Source organism: Saccopteryx leptura, chromosome 3, assembly GCF_036850995.1.
Source record: "Saccopteryx leptura isolate mSacLep1 chromosome 3, mSacLep1_pri_phased_curated, whole genome shotgun sequence".
In the NCBI taxonomy this organism is placed as follows: domain Eukaryota; kingdom Metazoa; phylum Chordata; class Mammalia; order Chiroptera; family Emballonuridae; genus Saccopteryx; species Saccopteryx leptura.
This window is the reverse complement of record NC_089505.1, coordinates 59,514,091-59,533,454: the sequence shown is the minus strand read 5'-3', so window position 1 is coordinate 59,533,454 and position 19,364 is coordinate 59,514,091. Positions and strand designations below refer to the sequence as shown.

The 19,364-nt window shown below is 46.8% G+C and overlaps 1 protein-coding gene across 2 annotated transcripts; it reads right to left on the bottom strand.

The window, feature by feature from the left end:
- Positions 1-269: 269 nt before the first annotated feature.
- LOC136398931 (carcinoembryonic antigen-related cell adhesion molecule 1-like) lies at positions 270-18,822 on the bottom strand. Of its 2 annotated transcripts, XM_066373586.1 has the most exons (7): positions 18,628-18,822; positions 17,393-17,752; positions 13,108-13,386; positions 12,315-12,569; positions 9,456-9,734; positions 2,378-2,504; positions 270-716 (listed from the first exon to the last, which is right to left on the bottom strand). In XM_066373586.1, exons 1-7 carry the CDS (start codon positions 18,689-18,691, stop codon positions 695-697), a joined length of 1,386 nt encoding a protein of 461 aa, XP_066229683.1. In that variant the 5' UTR covers positions 18,692-18,822; the 3' UTR covers positions 270-694. The 2 variants fall into 2 exon arrangements, with proteins under 2 accessions (XP_066229683.1, XP_066229684.1); XM_066373587.1 differs by lacking the exons at positions 270-716; positions 2,378-2,504 and adding an exon at positions 4,107-4,948.
- Between the last annotated feature and the right edge of the window lie 542 nt (positions 18,823-19,364).

Here is a 19,364-nt window from a genome sequence, read left to right as displayed (position 1 = left end):
CTACCTGTGACAGCAGAGGCTCTCCATCCTGGACGCATGTTAAAAATGTCTTGGAAGCTTTGAAAGGGACCAGTACTTGGGTTCCTCCTCTTACCAATTAAATTGAAACCTATGGGTGAGGACTGAGTATCAATTGTTTTTAAAATTTCCCAGTCATTCTAATGAGAGGCCATATATCCCTTTGGATTTCTGTCTTCTCTTCTGGCATTTATCCCTTTCTATTTCTTTTTTAAACACACATATTATTTTTAAAGATTTTATTTATTCATTTTAGAGAGAGAGAGAGAAAGAGAATGAGGGAGAAGCAGGAAGCATCACCTCCCATATGTGCCTTGACCAGGCAAGCCTGGAGTTTCAAACTGACAACCTCAGCATTCCAAGTTGATGCTTTATCCACTGTGCCACCACAGGTCAGGCTCCCTTTTTATTTTTATATTATAATAATTTTTCATGTCTTATCTCCAGTCTTAGGACTCATATTCCTCAAGGTAGGAACTCTGCCTTTCTCATTTCTGTCTCTCTCCTGGGGTTTAACACTGAGCCTTGTAGCACAGCAGTTGCTCCATAAGGATTTCCTGTGCAATCAATTGGTCCTTAGGAAGAATCTCAATCACAGGTAGGTGGTGTCCCAAGTCTCAAATGCACACGTAATGCTCCAGTTCCTAGTCCTCCCCTGGCTCGGAGCTGTTGCTCATTATGACTGATGTGGGTGACTCCTGTGGGAGGTAACAGATGGAGCATTGCCCTGTGTTGTATGTTTTCAGGCATAGCATTGGAACTGAGAATTATACATGTGTATGGGGTAGCGGGGCAGGGATGGGTAAGGAGTCAGATCCAATTAGAATGGAGGAATTGTACCAGAGAGTAGTGGTAAAGAGAATAAGGAATAGTAGTGAGGAAAAAATGTGAACTTATCTGGTAGGCCAGGGCAGGCCACAGTAGACCCTTCAGTAGGAAAGTGAACCAGTTTTTAGGAAGATAATGAGGCAGTGATCTGCAAGGAACAGTTCCATAGAGACCAGAGACAAGAAGTAAAGTTGTACCCCCAGCAGAGTTGCTGAAAGCTGGGGTTATGTAGGTTTAGGGAGTGAAGGACATGACTGAAAGATGTTCAGAAAGAAACAAGAGGCTTGGATGATGTAATGAGTCTGGGAAACAAAAAGCAAGGGCCAAGGAACAGAGATGTCGCTGAGACAAATGAGTGAGCTGTGGGGGCAAGCCAGTGAAAATGGGGAGTGGTTTCAGAAGGCATCTGGATATGAGTGTCCTGAGGTCTGGGAAGCAGTAGGGGCTGGAGACGGAGATGCAGGAGCCATCTGCAGAGAGAACATGAGCTGGGGGAGAGGGTGGTGTGGACGGAGATGGCAGGGTCTGAGGATGCAGTGTGGAGGTGGGCGACAGAAAGAGCACATCCAAGGTGGAAAACATTGTCTGTGGTCTTTGGTGGTGTAAAAGTGAACAATGTGAGGATGGTGAAAAGACCTGTGAATTTGGCCGGGATACAGATGTCATTTCCTGCTGCGTCCAGCGTCTTGGGGATAGAAGAGAGATGGTGTCGAGGAGGGGACGACAGCACACATTTCAATCACTTGGAAATGAGGGAAGTGATCTAACAGGCTAATATTTAGAATTAATAAATGAAGGTTATTCAGGTTTGAAGGGCTCTGACCTATGAGGCAGCAGAGAACAGGAACTGCGGACAATAAGACAGAAGGTGCTAGAGAGATTTCTCCATGACAGAAACTGTGGTGACACCTGTGAAGGAAACTCTGTGGCTGCATCTGGGTCACTGGAGCCACCAGTGCGGGAAGTAGTATTTGTCCCTCATAAAGGGGCTGGGAAATTTTATTTATGAAATTGTCTTTTTCCAAGCAGGTTGCCATGTGGGCTTTTGCTTCTAGATAGACTCGCTTTGTTAGCTCGTGTGCCAAGGGATTAGCTACCTCTCTGATCACTGGATCAAATATTTGTAGACTTAGAAATAGGATTTGACACCCTGTTCAGTTATTTCTCTTTCTTCTAACTGTAAAGAAAACACTGTCAAAAGTATAACTAACTGTGAGGCAGCATGTTGATATCTGATGTATAATTTTTATTATAAATATAGAGCAAATTTTTAAGGCCAGAAGTGGCCTTAGTCAGGCAAAATTAAATAACACAGACTAGCACAGATGAGGGGGAGTGTATGCAGTCTGTGTCAGGGTGGGAATAGGGAAGCTTGAAGAGCAGTGAGGAAGAGGCCGCAGGGATTAGTGACAAGCTGGGGTTTATGAAGGACGAGGAGTTGAGCCAGCCCGGAGACGAAGGGGAAGGCTTCCCTCCCGCAAGCCTGGCGGTTAGCTGTTGGCAAAGCGGGACGAGAGGGAAGGCCACCTACCCTCCAGTCTTTCTGATGCACAGAAAGTACACCAGGGCCGCTATCAGAGCTGCCCCGGCCAGGACTCCAATCACGATGCCCGCAATAGCCCCGTCTGAGAGGCCAGGATTTGGTGGTGTTGGATCATCTGTAATGGGTAGAAAAGAGAAGAATGAATGAAGGTGACATTATTTTACAGTGGGGTGCCCTGGGAAACAACTCTGAACACAAATAGTCTTTACTTATTCTCCAAGGAGTACATTTTCTGTGGGAAGGCTGCTGTGAGGTGATTGGCTCACTACATCCTTGTGGTTTTCCCTCCCACTCTATTTCTAGGTTGGTGGTCAGACTTGCTGCAATTCCAACCTGGCCTTTCTGCACTCAGATATTTTTGGAGCTTTGGAGGTGGATTGTCATTCTGTAAGTTATAAGTCTTCACCATTTCATGGTGGCATGTGTTTCTGTGTACCAGGTGTGACAGGCATAAATACATGCATCTGAGGTCTACTGTGGTGGGGGCTGAATTGACAGAAGGTGGTGAATGGACCAGCTCCCAGCAAGGGTACAAAACAAGCCCAACTCTGTGAGAAACAGTTTTCCTCTGATGGGTGACTGTAGCTCAAGGACTGCCCATCAGCCTTGCAGACACTCAGAGAACTGCCCTGCAACCTAGAACTGTCGTCCCTTCTCCCTTCGCCTGAGTCAGGTCGGCATCACAGGCTGAGGACCTCCTGGGCTCCTGCACTTGCATCCCCCTTTCCTTCAAAGGCATTTTTCTCAATAAATACTGTGTATGTTTAAGGCCACCTTGGCTGCATCTCAGGATGAAAACTAACAAACTAGTCTTGAAACTTTGTGCTCAAGTCCCTTTTTTCCTTTCCCATGTTTAGTCAGTAACCATGTCCTAACATTTTTTTGTTTGTAATGCCCTCCCTGCTATAAAATATAATATAGTTCGCATTGGTCCTGGCTGGTTGGCTCAGTGGTAGAGCATTGGCCTGGTGTATGGAAGTCCTGGGTTTGATTCCCAGCCAGGGCACACGGAAGAAGCGCCTATCTGCTTCTTCACCCTTCCCCCTCTCCTTTCTCTCTCTCTCTCATCTCCTTCAGCAGCCCAGGCTTCATTGGAGCAAAGTTAGCCCAGGCGCTGAGGATGGCTCCATGGCCTCTGCATCAGGCACTAGAATGGCTCTGGTTTCAATGGAGTAACACCCCAGATGGGCAGAGCATTGCCCCCTAGCAGGCTTGCCAGGTGGATCGCAGTTTGGCGCATGTGGGAGTCTCTCTCTGCTTCCCTGATTCTCACTTAAGGAAAAAAAAATACAGTTTGGATTTGTTTCTTCTTTTTGATTTCTGTTGCCCTAACTAGTCAACTCAGATGGATGGTTAATGTTAATATTAGCTTCTGCTATAGCAGGGGTCAGGAACGTATGGCTCACGAGCCAGATGTGGCTCTTTTGAAGGCTGCATCTGGCTCGCAGACAAATCTTTAATAAAAAAATAATAACGTTAAAAATATAAAACATTCTCATGTATTATAATCCATTCATTAACTACTGCTCATGTTCATGGTTGTGGGTGGCTGGAGCCAATCACAGCTGTCCTTCGGGACAACACCAAATTTTTATTGGATAATGCTTAACGTACATGGGTCATTGTATGGCTCTCATGGAATTATATTTTAAATTATGTGGTGTTCATGGCTCTCTCAGCCAAAAGGTTTCCCAACCCCTGTGTTATGGAGTACTTACTATGTGCCACCCTCTGTGCTAACTCCTTTACTTGTAGTTCATTTGATTCATATAATAACCCTGTCAGATAGACATTATTTCCACTTTATTGATGAAAAATTGAGACTTAAGAGTGGTTAAAAATTTACCCAAAGTCATATGACTAGTAAGAGGTGGAGCTGGGATTTGATGCTAGGACTCCCTGACTTCATAGAGGCCAATGATAATCGTAGTAATGATAGCAGCTAACACTTATGGAACATGTCTGCCATGTGTGGCACTTGGCTAAGGGTTTATTTGTTTTACCTTAAATATTTGAAACAATACCATGACACAGGTACTCTTATTGTAATTTTCATTTGTGGAATATGAGGCTCAGAGAAGTGAAAAATCTTGTGCAAGAAATTTGGAATTATAAATGCTTACTTTAAAAAATAAGGAAGATCTCAAATCAACAACATATCTTTACAACTTAAGGAACTAGAAAAAAAAGAACTAACTAAACTCAAATGTAGCAGATGGAAGGTAATAATAAAGATTGGAGTGGAGATAAATAAAATATATGTGGAGTTAAATAAAATATCCTGGGTTTGATTCCTGGTCAGGGCACACAGGAGAAGCAACCATCTGCTTCTCTCCCCCTTCCTCTCCCTCTTCTCGCCCTCTTCCCCTCCTGCAGCCAGTGGCCCCACTGGTTCGATTGTGACCCAGGGTTCTGAGGATAGCTCTGTTGGTCTGAGCAGGTCAGCCTCACATGCTAAAAATAGCTTGGTACTCGAGCATCAGCCCCAGATGGGGTTGTCGGGTGGATCCCAGTTGGGGAGTATGCTTGAGTCTGCCTCACTATCTCTCCTCCTCTCACCTAAAAAAAATAAAATAAAAATAGGAAAGAAAAATCAATGAAACCAAAAGTTGGTTCCTCAAAAATGATAGGCAAAATTGACAAACCTTTAACTAGACTAAGAAAAAAAGAAAGAAGATTCACATTCTAAAATCAGAAGTGAAAGTGGGGACATTACTTACCAGTTCTACAGAACCAATAAGAATTATAATTTTTGACTAGGTGGTGGGTGTAGTGATAGAGTGTCATTCTGGGACACTGAGAGCCCAGGTTTGAAACCCCAAGGTCGCTGGCTTAAGCATGGGTTCATTTGGCTTGAGTGTGGGATTATAGATATGACCCTATGGTCACTGACTTGAAGTTGAAGGTTGATAGCAAGAGCACAAGGTTGCTGGCTTGTGTAAGGGGACACTGGCTCAGCTGGAGCCCTCCCCTTCGCCCCATCAAGGCACATATGAGAAGCAATCAATGAACAACTAAAGTGCCACAACTATGAGTTGATGCTTCTCATTCTTCCTTCCTGACTGTCTGCCCCTCTTTCTCTCTTTCCCCCTCTCCCTCTCGCTTGCTACAAAAAAGAAAAAATAATTATAATGGTACTATGAATAATGGTATGCTAACAAATTGGATCACTTAGATCAAATGGACAGATTCCTAGAAGCACAAAACCTACGAAGATGGAATCACAAAGATATAAAAAATATGATTAGATCTGTAAGAAGTAGGAAGAATGAATCAGTATAAGCATTTGACAAAATTCAACATCCTTTCATGATAAAAAACACTCAAATGAGGAATAGAAGGAAACTACCTCTATACAATACAGGACATTTATAAAAACTCCACAGATAACATCATTCTCAGTGGTGAAAAATGAAAAGTTTTTTCCCTAAGATCAGGCACAAGATAAAAATGCTTGCTTTTGACATTTCTATTCAAAACAGTATTGAAAGTCCTAGCCAGTAATTAGGCAAGAAAAAGAAATAAAAGTCATCCAAATTGGAAAGGAAAATGCAAACTTATCTCTGTCTGATTATGATATGACCTTATATATAGAAAAACTACAAAGATCCCACAAAAAAAACTGTTTCAACTAATAAATTCAGCAAAGTTGCAGGATACTAAATGAACATGTAAACATCAGTTGTGTTTCTATATATGAACAATTCAGAAAGAAAATTAAGAAAATTCCATTTACAATAGCATCAAAAATAATAAAATACTTAGGAGGTAAGTTAACCAGGGTGCTGAAAAACTTACCTACTGAACAACTACAAAAAACACTGCTGAAAAAATTAGACATAAATAACTAGGAAGACATCTGTGCTCATGGACTGGAAGATTTACTGCTGCTGAGATGACAGCACAGCCCAGAGTGACCTGTAGACCCAGTGTGATCCCTACCAATATCCCTCTAAAAAGTCTGAAGCAAAAATAAAAAAATCTATCCTTCAATTCATATGGAATTTCAGAAGACCACAAATAGCCAAAACAAACAAAAAAGAAGAACAAAGTGGGAGGATTTACACTTTCTGATTTCAAAATTTACTATAAAGTTATGGTAATAAAAACAGTGTGGTTATAGCATAAAGACAGACATACAGACCAATGGAATAGAAAGCCCAGAAATAAGCTCTTGCATATATGGTCCCCCTCTCTTTTCCTCTTCTGCACTGCAGCCATGGCTTGATTGGTTGAGCAAAGTTGGCCCCGGGCACTGAGGATGGCTCCATGGCCTTGCCTCAGGTGCTAAAATAGCTCAGTTGGCGAACAATGGTGCAGCAGCCCAGATGGGCAGAGCATCACGTGGTAGGGGGCTTACCGGGTGAATCCCAGTCAGGGTGTATGCGGGAGTCTGTCTCTGCCTCCCCACTTCTCACTTAAAAAAAAATGAAAAAAAATCCTTGGTCCATTGGCTCAGTAGTAGAGTGTCAGCCTGGCATGTGGAATTCCCGGGTTCGATTACCGGTCAGGGCACACAGGAGAAGCACCCATCTGCTTCTCCATCCTTCCCCCTCTCCTTCCACTCTCTCTCTCTTCCCCTCTTGCAGCCAAGATTCCATTGGAGAAAAGTTGGCCCGGTCACTGAGGACAGCTCCATAGCCTCCACCTTAGGCGCTAGAATGGCTCTGGCTGCAACAGAGCAACACCCCAGATGGGCAGAGCATCGTTCTCTGGTGGGCATGCGGGTGGATCCCTGGATCCTGGTTGGGCACATGCGGGAGTCTGTCTGACTGCCTTCCCACTTCTAACTTTGGAGAAAAACAAACAAACAACCCCCCTCCACACACAAAACCCCACAAAAGAAATGGTACTATGAAAACTGAATATCCATCAAAAGAATAAAATTGACCCCTTACTTTAACACCATATACAAAAAATTTAACTCAGTGGGTCAAAGGTCTAAATGTGAGAGCTAAACCTAAAAAACTCTTAGGAGAGAACATAGGGTGAAAGCTTTATGACACTGGGTTTGGCAATGATTTCTCAGATAGGCAACCAAAGGCACAAGCAACAAAGAAAAAATAGATAAATTGGACTTTATCAAAATTAAAAACCTTTGTGCATCAAGGACACTGTCAACAAAGTGAAAAAGCAACATACAGAATGGGAGAAAATATTTGAAAATCATATATCTGATTAAGAATTAATATTTAGAATATAAAAATAACTATTCAACAACAATAAAAAACAATTAAAAATTGCCAGAGGAACTGAATAAATATTTCTTCAAAGAAGATATACAAATGGACAATAAGCATATGAAAAGATCTTGGCATCATTAATTATTAGGGAAATGCAAATCAAAACCACAGTGAGATACCACCTCACACCCATTAAGATGACTATTACTAAAAACAAAACAAAACAAACAAATAAAAAAACCTAGAAAACAATGTGTTGGAAAGAATGGGAAAAAATTGAAACTTTTGTGCTTTGTTGGCTGGAATATAAAGTAGTGTGGCCACTGTGGGAAATGATATGGCAGTTTTTTTCTTATTCTTTGAGAAATGGTAGGGGGAGAGAGAGAAAGAGGTGGGGGAAACATAAATACATTCCTGTATGTGCCTTGATTGGGGATTGAACCAGCAACCTCTGCACCTCCGGACAATGCTCCAACCAATCAAGCTGTCTGGTCAGGGCTGGTATGGCAATTGATCAAAAAATTGAACAAAGGACAATTGTTTGATCAGCAATTCTACTTCTGGGTATATATTCAAAAGAATTGAAAGCAGGGATTTGAACAGATATTTGTGCACCCTTCCTTGTTTATAGCAGCATTATTCACAATAGGCAAAAGAACTTTTAAGGGCAGATGAAAAGAAATGAAATGTGTTGGATACATAAAGGGAATATTACTCAGCCTTCAAAGGGAGTGGAACTGTGATACATGCTACAACATGAATGAATCTTGAAGACATTAAGCCACACACAAAAGGGCAAATATCATATGATTCCACTTATACAAAGTATCTAGAATAGTCATATTCAAAAAGTTTTCAGTGGATAGTGGTAATGATTGCACAATATGAATGTACTTAATGCCACTGAGCTGTACACTTGAAAATGGTAAATCTTCTCTGGCCAGTTGGCTCAGTGGTAGAGCATTGCCCCAGTGTGTGGATGTCCTGGGTTCGATTCTCTGTCAGGGCATACAGGAGAAGCACTGCATCTGCTTCTCCACCCCTCTCCCTCCTGGTTCTCTCTTTTTCTTTTCTGCAGCCATGGCTTGACAGGAACAGGTTGGCCCTGAGCATTTAGGATGGCTTCATGACCTCCACCTAAGGCGCTAAGAAGGGCTCAGTTGCTGAGCAACAAAGCAACGCCCCAGATTGGCAGAGCATCGCCCCCTAGTGGGCTTGCCTGGGGCATCCTGCTCAGGGTGCATATGGGAGTCTGTCTCTGCCTCCACTGCTCTCACTAAATTAAAAAAAAAAAGTAAATCTAGCCGTGGCTGGTGGCTCAGTGGATAGAGTGTTGGTCAGGTATATGGCTGTCCTGGGTTCGATTCCCTGTCAGAGCACACAGGAGGAGACCATCTGCTTCTCTCCCCCTTCTCTCCTTGTTCTCCTCCTGTAGCCAGTAGCTCAACTGGTTTGAGTGTGGCCCTGGGTGCTGAGGATAGCGCAGTTGGTCTGAGAGCAGCAGACCCAGGCACTAAAAATAGCTCAGTACTTGAGCGTCCGCCTCAGACGGGGGTTGCCAGGTGGGCCAGGTGGGTCTCAGTTGGGGCACATGTCTCACTATCTCTCTTCCTCTCACTTAAAAAAAGAAGGTAAATCTTATATATATTCTAACACATTCCAAATGGAAACAGAAACAATAACAAAAAGACAATAATACCAGACCCAGGATCAGAAATTCAATATATATGGTTCAGAGACTGAACCCCTAACCACTTGGCCCTTCTGTTTACTGTAATGCTCTCCTGATTGACATTCTGCCCCTGTGATGTCTGTCCATTTCGCACAACACTGGTAGAGCAATCCTCCCAGGAAGGTGTAGGATGGAGCAAGAGGTCACTTACAAAGCACGCCCAGCCTGAAGGGGTCACTTTTGCTGGAACTGACGGGGTTGGAGACCTCACACTGATAATCCCCAGCATCCTCCCTCCTGACGGGGTTGATGGTGAGGGTGCTGTTGCCCTGGGACAGCTTCATCCTCTCCGTGAGCCGCAGACTCTGGTTATTGAAGATCCACCCGATGGAGATCCCCGTGTCATTTGTGAGACAGGCGAGGACCACGGTGTCCTTATGCTCTGTGACTGTGTTGTTCCTGGCTTGGATGGAGGGCTTCCCCACAGGCTCTGTGGAGACACAGAGGAGGTGACTGACCGAGACGGCTCCTTCCTCAGAGATCTCAGCCACTCACAGTCTCAGCGAGCGCTGTAGTGGTCACCAGAGGATGACCCTGACCTCTTCAGGACAAGTATCTCTGTTCAGGTGACAATCTATAACGATAGAACCATATCTCCCCTCTTACCTCTAGGTTACCTCAGGATGACCCCTGACCTGTCTCTCTGGGCATCTGGAGTATTAGCATCGGAACCTCCTCTCAGCCCACATGTCCAGCATCCTCATCATCTGGTGGAATTTTTTTACCCATTGACTTTTGTGTGATTCTTTCCTAGAGCTTCCTGTGAATTTCTAGAAAGTCAGACCCCCCTCTTGGTTGGTGGCCATACATAGAGATGGGAAGGCATTTCCCTTTTGTTAAATAATTTAGTAGAGAATGAGAACAACCCAACCAGCCCTTTAGGACCTGGAGAAGTTCCAATCTAAAGAATTTTAAAATCTGAGTAGGACTTTCACTTCCTGGCCTGTGGATTGAGTATCACAGAGAAGAAAGGAAGTCACTGAAGGGTAGTTATGATTTTAACAAACGCCGGTAATCTTAGCCTTCTCCATAAACTAGAAATTCATGGCACTGCTCCTTCTGTCCCGTAAAAGGGACTTCATGGATGAATCTATCTATCTGTCAAGTGTGCACAGTGGTGCGATTCAAATAATTTAACAACTAGGTTCTCTGCCCTAATGACCATTTTAAGTATAAAAAAGGATATACCAAAAGGTAGTTTAGTATTTCATGCATTAAATACTTGAATAAGAACAATAAAAGAGGAACAAAAAACTAGATTTGTTATAAGAGTTTTAAAATATAAGGTCTACTGGAAAGTTCTGTCTGTTTCTATGACAATGTTTCAACACGTAAGCACATGTTTATTTGGCGCATGTGTGCCTCTCTATCACTTAATGTATACATACTGACATAGCAAATTAACTAAAACAAAGTTGATTCACATTAGTCTTGTGTGTGAAGCGATAGTGTACCCATGGCTACTGATAAAGTTCATTTACACCACTGTAATTTTTACGAATTTCAACAAGGAAGAAATGCTACAGAAGCATGTCTGTCGCATCCACCATATTCCCCGGACTTCGCACCCTCTGATTATCACTTGTTTTTGTCCTTACAAAATTTTTTGAAGGGCAAAAAATTAAAAAATGAGGAAGATATCAAACAAGCACTGGTTCAATTTTTCGCATCAAAAGATAAAACATTTTTCAAAAATGGGATATACAAATTGCCATCACACTGGCAAGAAATCATTAATAATAATGGCAATTATATTATTTAATATAGTTTATTGACAATAAGAAAAATTTGTATTTTGTTTAATTCCAAAAACGGACAGAACTTTCTGGTAGACCTTATATTAATGAAAAAATATTAAATAATACCTGACAAAAAACAGTAAAGTTGTTATTTAAGATATTTCCATATTACATCCTCACTTCCTTCCAAAGTAACAAATGTGAGAGAATTAAAATGTACTATTTTATCAAAGGTATAATGAGTTTTATGAAATGAATAATAAATATTAGAAGCATAGTTCTGTCATTTTTTTTCACCTATGGACAGAATGGACATTACTACAGGTGCTTAGAATACGCTGTTGGGCAGGTGAACATTAAAAAAGAGAAAGGAATGTAAATTTGTGATTTCCACATTGGGGGGCTGCCCAGGCGCCCACCTTAGAGAGAACACTGATTACAAGTGCCATTTTAACAAGCAGTTAGCCAAATTCAACAAAAAATTAGGAATCAGTTCTGCTGAACCGGTGTGAGCCGGCTGAATCCCACCACAGAGTGTGAACCATCGCTCACCGCTCTCTGGAATATCGGACACGCTGGTGACGCACAGCGTTATGCAGCTGGAGGCTTCAGAGCCAGGACCCAGCTCAGAGGAGAAACCCTGTGGTTTGCTCTCTTCCCATCTCCATGCAGCCTGGTCTGAGGGGGGCTCTCGAGTCGGTGGTGGCCAGATTAAGGACAGGCCACCCGTGCAACTACTCTATGGGCCCCTGTCCCAGCACAGATGGCAGCAGAGCAGAGTCAGTGACCGGGTGAGCCTGGAGCAGAGCAGACAGCAGGGTCTGTCCTGCTCACCCCACCTCCGGGGTGCTTTCATCCTCTTGTTTGGGAAAAAAGAAGGGAGTTTGATTCAAAGCCTTGCATGTTCCTGTAGCACATGGAGTAGGTAACAGAAAAGAGATGACAGATGAAATGTGTTAGTGACAGAAGCAACTTGGCCTTGAGGGTGTTTGTTTCTTCTGCTCTGTGAAGACCCCTCCACCACATGGGGCTCTCTGTGGCTGAGAGACCCCTTCCTCGCTTTCTAAGTCTGGGCCCCAGCTCTGTGGTTAGAAACCAGAAGAGCAAGGGGAGGAGAAGTCTACAGAGATGCAGTAGGGGGTTCAAGGGGAGAATTTGTGATTTCCTTGTGTCCGAGGCCAGAGGATGGGAGATAACATCTAGGGTGTTTTTTGAAAACCAGGCAGACCTCCACCCCAGAGCTCGGAGCCGATGGTCTAGGAGGCACTTACCAGAGACGGTGATATTCTTGACAGTGGTCCTGTTGAGGCGAGTGACAAAGTTATGGGCGAGGCAGGTATAGGATCCACTCTCATTCACAGTGAGGTTGGGGATAAAGAGCTCCTGTGTGGATTGCTGGGGCCTCCCATTGATAAACCAGGAATACTGTGGGGGCGGGTTAGAGGCTGCGTGGCAGGAGAGGCTGAGGTTTGCTCCTGGTAGGTAATGGGAGTCTGAGGGGGAAATGGTGGGGATGTCCGGGCCATCTGGAGCAAACAGAACAAAACCACACGTGATGTCATCAGAGGTAGGGGGAGACTCCCTGTCTGTGTAAGTGCTACACTGTCCCTCTGAGCTAGGTCTCAGCCTTGTCTTAAAAAGTCTCAACCAGCCTGGCCTGAGGTGGCACAGTGAATAGAGCGTCATCCTGAAGTGTTGAGGTCCCTGGTTCGAGGCCCTGGGCTTGCCCGGTCAAGGCACATGTAGTAAGCAATCAATGAACAACTCAAGTGAAGCAGCAGGAATTGATATTTCTTGCCCCCCCCATAAAAATCAATGAATAAAGTCTTAAAAAAATAAAAATCCCAATGATCGCCCTCTGTGTTCACTGAACCTGAATCTGAGACATAAACCTGTGTGTCCCAACCCTGAGCCCTGCCTGGATTTGCCTGGGACAGAGGCGTGGCCACCCTGGGTGTTCGGAGTGAGGGTCCATTAAGTTACCCCTGAGAGGGACGAATGTGGCCTGGCCTCGGGAGTGTGGATTTGGGCATCAGCTTGGGCCAGGTAAGTACAGTTACTCACAGAGAACATTCAGGTAGAATGGGTCACTGCGGCTGACACTCACTGGGTTCCGGATTTCACACTCATAGAGTCCCATGTCATTCCTTGTGACATGAAGTAAAGTGAGAGTCCTGTTGTCCTTGGACAGCTCCAGCCTGGTGCTGTCTGGCAGACTCTGACTGTTGATCCGCCACAGGTAGGTGGCGTCTTGAGTATGAGGTTCACACGTTAGCACGACAGGGTCCTTGTGCTCCTCGGGGCTGGAGCTGTTGCTTGTGATGCTGGGTGTGGGTAACTCCGCTGTGCAGATAACAGAGAGAACATTGCTCTGTGTGGTGCCTTTGTTCCTCCAAAGGCTCCTTCAACCAGAGTTGGCACCTCTCACCTCTCAGTTAACTTGAGTCCTTGGTCTGTGTATCTCAAGACAAACAAACGCATGAGGGTCTGAGTGCTCAGAGCCCGTAAACCTGCCAGCCCTACGTCCAGAGGAAAGCACTGACTTTCTCGGGTGACAATGAAGTATCCGGGTTTTGTTTTTTTTTTGTATTTTTTTGAAGTTGGAAAGAGGAATACAGTCAGATAGATTCTCGCATGCGGCCAACCGGGATCCAGCCGGCATGCCCACCAGGGGGCGATGCTCTGCCCATCTGGGGCGTTGCTCTGTTGCAACGAGAGCCATTCTAGCACCTGAGGCAGAGGCCATGGAGCCATCCTTAGTGCCCAGGCCAACTTTGTTCCAATGGAGCCTCAGCTGCAGGAGGGGAAGAGAGAGACAGAGAGGAAGGAGAGAGGGAGGGGTGGAGAAGCAGATGGGCGCTTCTCCTGTGTGCCCTGGCTGGGAATTGAACCTGGGACTCCTGCATGCCAGGCCAACGCTCTACCACTGAGTCAACTGGCCAAGGCCAAAGTATCAGGGTTTGATTAGGCAAAAACATAGGACCGGGATCAGAGTGCACTCGGCATCGGTCCTAGTTCTTCTCGTACTGTCTCACTGTCTGAGCGACCTCCGGATCTCACCTGGAATGCACAGGGCTGAGTCCCTTCGAGCACAGGCGAGGTGTGTTTGCCCTGAGGCCTCACATTCCTGGGTCATCCCCGAGGGGAGCAGTGACGGCCCATCCCAGAGTCCTCACATCCCGAGGAGACCAGCAGTGCGGCCTGGAACTGGGGTTTGAGCAGGAACAACACGGGGGGGGGGGGCGGGACCAGAAGCAAGTGTAGCGGTCAGTCAGTTCTCAGGCTGCAGGGCCACGAGGTGGGGTGGTCTGCCCAGGAGCTCCCTGGTGACTGGCGTGAGACAGTGACCCCAAGAAGGCGGGAGGGGAGTTCGGAAAAGAGAGGGGGTGGCGGAAGCTCGCTGGCTTTGGCATCAGAGCCGTGCTCTCTGCCCTTGACCTTTCATGTCCTGGCTCCCACCGCAGAGGGCAGGGACTCTCCTCAAATACTGAGACAACAGCAGGTGCAGAAGGGTGACATGGGTAAAGTGTGGGAACTTGAACTTGCTGAAAACCTGACCCTCATGGACCGTTTGTGTTTGGCAGTTATGAGATAGAAACTTGAGTTAAATTGTGAAAGAACATACGAAAATCATTATAGTGCCCCAAATATCTAAGACCAGCTTTTGGAGGAATCTCTGCCTAGAGACCCCTGAAGGGCATAGACCAAGTTCTGCAGTCCAACCAGGGTCACACTGTGACCGAAGGGAGATGCCACTGCGGGTGTGAAATAGTGACTCCCTGGGGGGAGAGGACGTGAGTCCTGCTAAGAGGACGGAAGGGACCGGAGGGCAAGTATAGGTGTGTCTGTTGTAGAAAGGGAGGAATGATAGCAAATGGGTCGAAAAGATGTGTTACGTTAGTAAATTTAGGAAGAAGGTCCCTGTCACCAGTTTCTCTGGACAGTCAGGCAAATGGGGAGGAACCCTGCACAGGCATGTGGCATGTGTTCTTCCTTTTCTTCCTAATTCAGGAAACAGAACAGAGGTTGACCAAACTCATTCAAACTGGGCAGCGTCTAAGAGAAGGGACAGGGCTGGTGGATCTCACTGTCTGAGCGGATCCTGCTCTATGGTGAAAGTGTCATCATGAGGACACTCGTGTGTGAACAAGGCAGTAAGCCTGTCAGATGGTACACAGTCACCATCTCACCTTGGGAAGATTTGGGGGGCTAATGAGAGGAACGGGAGCTTCACACCAGGACAAAGATGTGAGTCACGATTCAGGAGTGAAGTGAGCCTTGCGCTTTTGGGGACCGAGACCTGACTCTTCTGCCTTTGCCTCCCTGGTTGAGTCATACAGAGAGTGGATCAATGGTTTACATGTCCCTGTCACGTGGCCTGTTCCTCTTATTGGTCTCACAGAGGGAAGGAGCCCTGGATGGGGACACAGAGGAAGCTCTTTCTTCCAGTGACCTGGGAAATTGGCTCATGATGGAGCCAGGGGCTGTAGCAATAACTGATTTCTGTGTCCTTCCCTATTGCCTAGGAGGGTAGGATTGGATGCAGGTGTTGGTTTCAGAATCTGGGGAGACTGCAGGGTGGAGGAAGCAGAACAGAGCAGGACAGTGTGGCAGGAGTGAAGGAGGCAGATGAGGGCTATGGGAAGAATAGAGAGCCAGAAACGTCCGTGGTGAGCAGTTAGGGTTACAGGTGACTTCAAGGACCCCACAGATCAAAAGAGCATGGCTGTCCCAGGGCAGAAGCAGTGCAGCCTGGAAAACCCTCCCACAGCCAAACAGCCCCACAGTCACCATGGGATTTGGTTCCTGGAGGGGTATTAGGGGTAGGTGGTCATAGGAATGAATCATGGGTCTCAGCCCCTAGAGGGACAGGGAACAGGCCTGGCAAAAACCTCCTAGGACCCTACATCCATGTTCTAGTCTCTGTAGAGATTATGAATCACTCATTCATTCATTTACCATCATCTTTCCTTCTTCATGAAAAGCAACTGAGTGTCTGTCACATGTGGTCCCTGAGCTGGTTGCAGGTGGAGAGTGGGGAGTGAGAAGCAAAGTGCTTTCCTTTCTGTCCTGTGGGAGTGACACCCAGACATCAGGAAATAAAGAAGAGATTCAAGTCCAAGGCAGGGAGGTGTGGATCGGCCCCCTGAGCGGGAGGCCTGGGCCTTCCCAGCACCGGGTCTGATTGTTCCTGCAGGAGATTTGGTTCTGGAGTAAAAACAGATCAATTCTCCACTTGCTTTCATTCCCCAGACCAGAATCTCTGCCTGTGAGCTGGGGACAGCTAAGAAAGGATTTGAACCAACAGCTGGTTTCAGGGTCTACACATGCACAGCCAGGCCCCTGGCCGGGAGGAGAGGAGGAGCTACGACTGCAGGACAACCTGGCCATGACTCAGGCTGGCGAGTCACAGTCTGTGACTGACGGGGAGTGTATCCCCCGTAACTGGGTTTCCCCTGCAGAAAACAGGATGAATGGTAAATGGTCTCAGGCCCGCTATGTTGCCTGTGAATGAACCTTAAATCTTTTGTAATTTTCTGACCTAAAGCTTGGAATAGAGGAGCTGCCCAAGTGAACAGCATCTGTTATTATTTGGGTCCATGAGAGACAACGTCCTGGCCTGATTCCTTATGGACGAGGAGCTTTGAGGAGCATCTCCCTGTCCCTCCTTGGCGATGCTGACCTGCCTCTGTGGTCTCCTATGGCCCCCAGGGCAGTTGGCTAATGGCCCGGGAACTCGGTCTACATGTGTTCCCCATATATAGTCTCAGGTGAAGGACCAGGCCCCATTCCTGCCCAGATGTGGGTCATGGGCTGAGCCCTGGCTGGTGACCAACAGTTTAGGAGCCTTGGGACTCAGGCACCTGGGAAATTATTGGTCCTAGTCAGCCCTTTCCACAGATCAAACCCAACCTGACACAGGCTCCCCAGGGTCCCTGGAGTCAGGAGCCCTGGGACAGGGGTCTGAGAATGACTGCCCCCTCTGAGATCTGTGAGGATCCTAGGGGACCCCACAGGTCAGGCCTGACCAAGCCCTGCAGGGTCTTTCTCAGAGTCATGGTCATGGGGAGGGACCAGGGTGTGGACTGAGCCTGGTCTCCCTCTCCTGAGTTTCTCCCGACAGAATGGCCCTTCTCTCTGTGGTGAATGTCTGCAGGGGTGGAACCCAGGAAGGGGGCTGTGATCTTAGGAAGTTTGTCTCCACTGTGTGTGTCCTGCACTAAATGCCCAAACCCAACCTGGACCGTGATGCTGAGAGCGGTGGAGGCAGAGCCCAGGGCTGTCCGTCCTGTGTGTGGAGTAGAATTCTCCCAACCCGACACCCAGGGGTCAGAGAGCAATCACTCACGGTAAACACGGAGCTGTCCTGTTCCTACTTCACTCAGAAAATTTTTCTTTATGGCGTTTAGAATGTAGTATCCTGTGTTCTTCAGGGTGACATTCTGGAGCAGCAGGGATGCATTGGGGTATATTGTCTCTCGGCCGCTGTATTCAGGCCCTGGGGTACTGTCTGCAGTGGCTACTACATATGATGCAATCAAATGGTTGCTGTCCACAACTTCCCCTTTGTACCAGGAATAGCCTGCAAAATCCTCAGTCTGATTGCGGACAAGGAGAAGCACGTCCTCCCCTTCGGCCGCATTGGATGGCACTGATTCAACAGTGAGTTTGGCAGTGGTGGGCGGGCTCCAAAAGGTTAAAAGTGACACTAGTAGTAAAGAGAAATTGATCAATGTTTGGATCTATGCTTTGGGATGGGAAAATGAGACCCTGGGTCCTGAGCAAGTCTCTCATCTCTCAGACTTGGTGTGTGTGCGTGCGTGTGTGAGTTTGAGTGTGAGTGTGTCTCCTATGGTGAAAGTGAGCAGCATAGCCAGCATTACTTTAGCACCTCTGAATCTGCTAGTCCTTCTGTTTTGAAACCTCTTCCCCAGGTGTCACCCAGCTCACCCCCTCACTGCCTTCAAACCCCTTGCTGACGCTTAGGGACATCTTGGGAGACACCTTGGCTGACCACCTCCCTTAAAGCTCCTCTGTCTTCAGTTTCTGACTGTCCCTGCTCTGTTCCCTCTATGACACTGGTGGGTACCTGACCTCACATCTAGATCTTTCCTTGTCCTCTCCTCCCCATAGAACAGGAGCTCCATGTGGGAGGGGCTTGTCTGCTCCTGTTGTCGCGCAGTGCCCACAGCAGGCTGCACACACCTGTGGGTGAATGAGTGTGCCAGGGCCCGGCACCTCCTGCCCATTTCTGAGGTTGGTGGTAAGGACAGTGTTTAGCGCCTCTGCTTAAGTCTTTCTTGTGTTGCCCTGACATAAATTATTATTATCATCAGTTTTCAGAAATTACTTTCCAGTAATGAATAACTTGTAAATTTACTATAATTGAGGTTCTCCTGCTCCTCACCACTTCTAGATCATGAGATTTTCCTGTAGCTGCGCCCTCTCCCCCATCCTTCTCTGCTCTCATGTCCTCTCCCCAGGTCAAAACAGCAGCCCCCCCCCTCAGAGCGCTGTACTCCCCAGGACACCCCAGGCAGTCACTGTCTCCTGTCCTCCCACCAGGGACTGTCCCCTCCTTACCGGCCAGCAGGACCCGCTGCCAGGGGCCGCGCCCTCTGCTGGTAGGGGCTGAGGGGGACTCCATGGTGACTGCTGCCTGCTCTGACCCCACCTCCGCGAGAAGAGCTTGGATTCCAGAAATGCTCACAGGCACCGCTCTGCTGAGGTGAGATCTGCTGTCCTTTTCCAGGTGTGGTAAGGGCTCAAGTCAAGAGCACTTCCTCAGTCACGTGGGCTAGGGGCGGGGTTTCTGCTGAGAACCTGCCCTTTCCCTTCTCCTTCCTCTTTCCTATTCTCTCCATCCCTGTTACCTTCCTTCTAGATTTCAGACCGTGGAAACTGCTGAGTGTCCGTGGCATTCCCCACAGCTCCGCGGTGGGTGCACAGTAGCATCCCTCTTAAGCCTCTCTTATCCCTCCTGGCTTTTTCTATCAGAGCAGGAGCCCTGGAGCGACAACAGGAACTCTTGTCACAGGGGTGTCACCCTCTTGTACATCAGATCACCTGTAAAACATGGTAAAGACTGTGAGTGCCCAGATGATACCTTAGAAATGATGCTCCTGTGCACAGGAGGGGTCTGCAGATCCTGTTAGATGCAGATTTTGTCAGAGCAGGTGGGCGATGGACCAGAGACTCCGCCTCTGACCAGCTCTTAGAGGATGTTGACCTTACTGGGCTGTGGAGCACACTTTTTTTCCATTCACCAAATACTGCTCACAAAAATTAGGGGATATTTTATGCTTCATATTCATTTTGAA

Coding starts and splice junctions, on each gene's coding strand:
- LOC136398931 (XM_066373586.1), bottom strand. CDS start 18,691: ATGGAGTCCCCCTCAGCCCCTACCAGCAGAGGGCGCGGCCCCTGGCAG. Junction 9,735..12,314: donor CAAGAATATCACCGTCTCTG/GTAAGTGCCTCC, acceptor GTGTCTCCACAG/AGCCTGTGGGGAAGCCCTCC. Junction 2,505..9,455: donor CTTCAGGCTGGGCGTGCTTT/GTAAGTGACCTC, acceptor TACCCATTACAG/ATGATCCAACACCACCAAAT.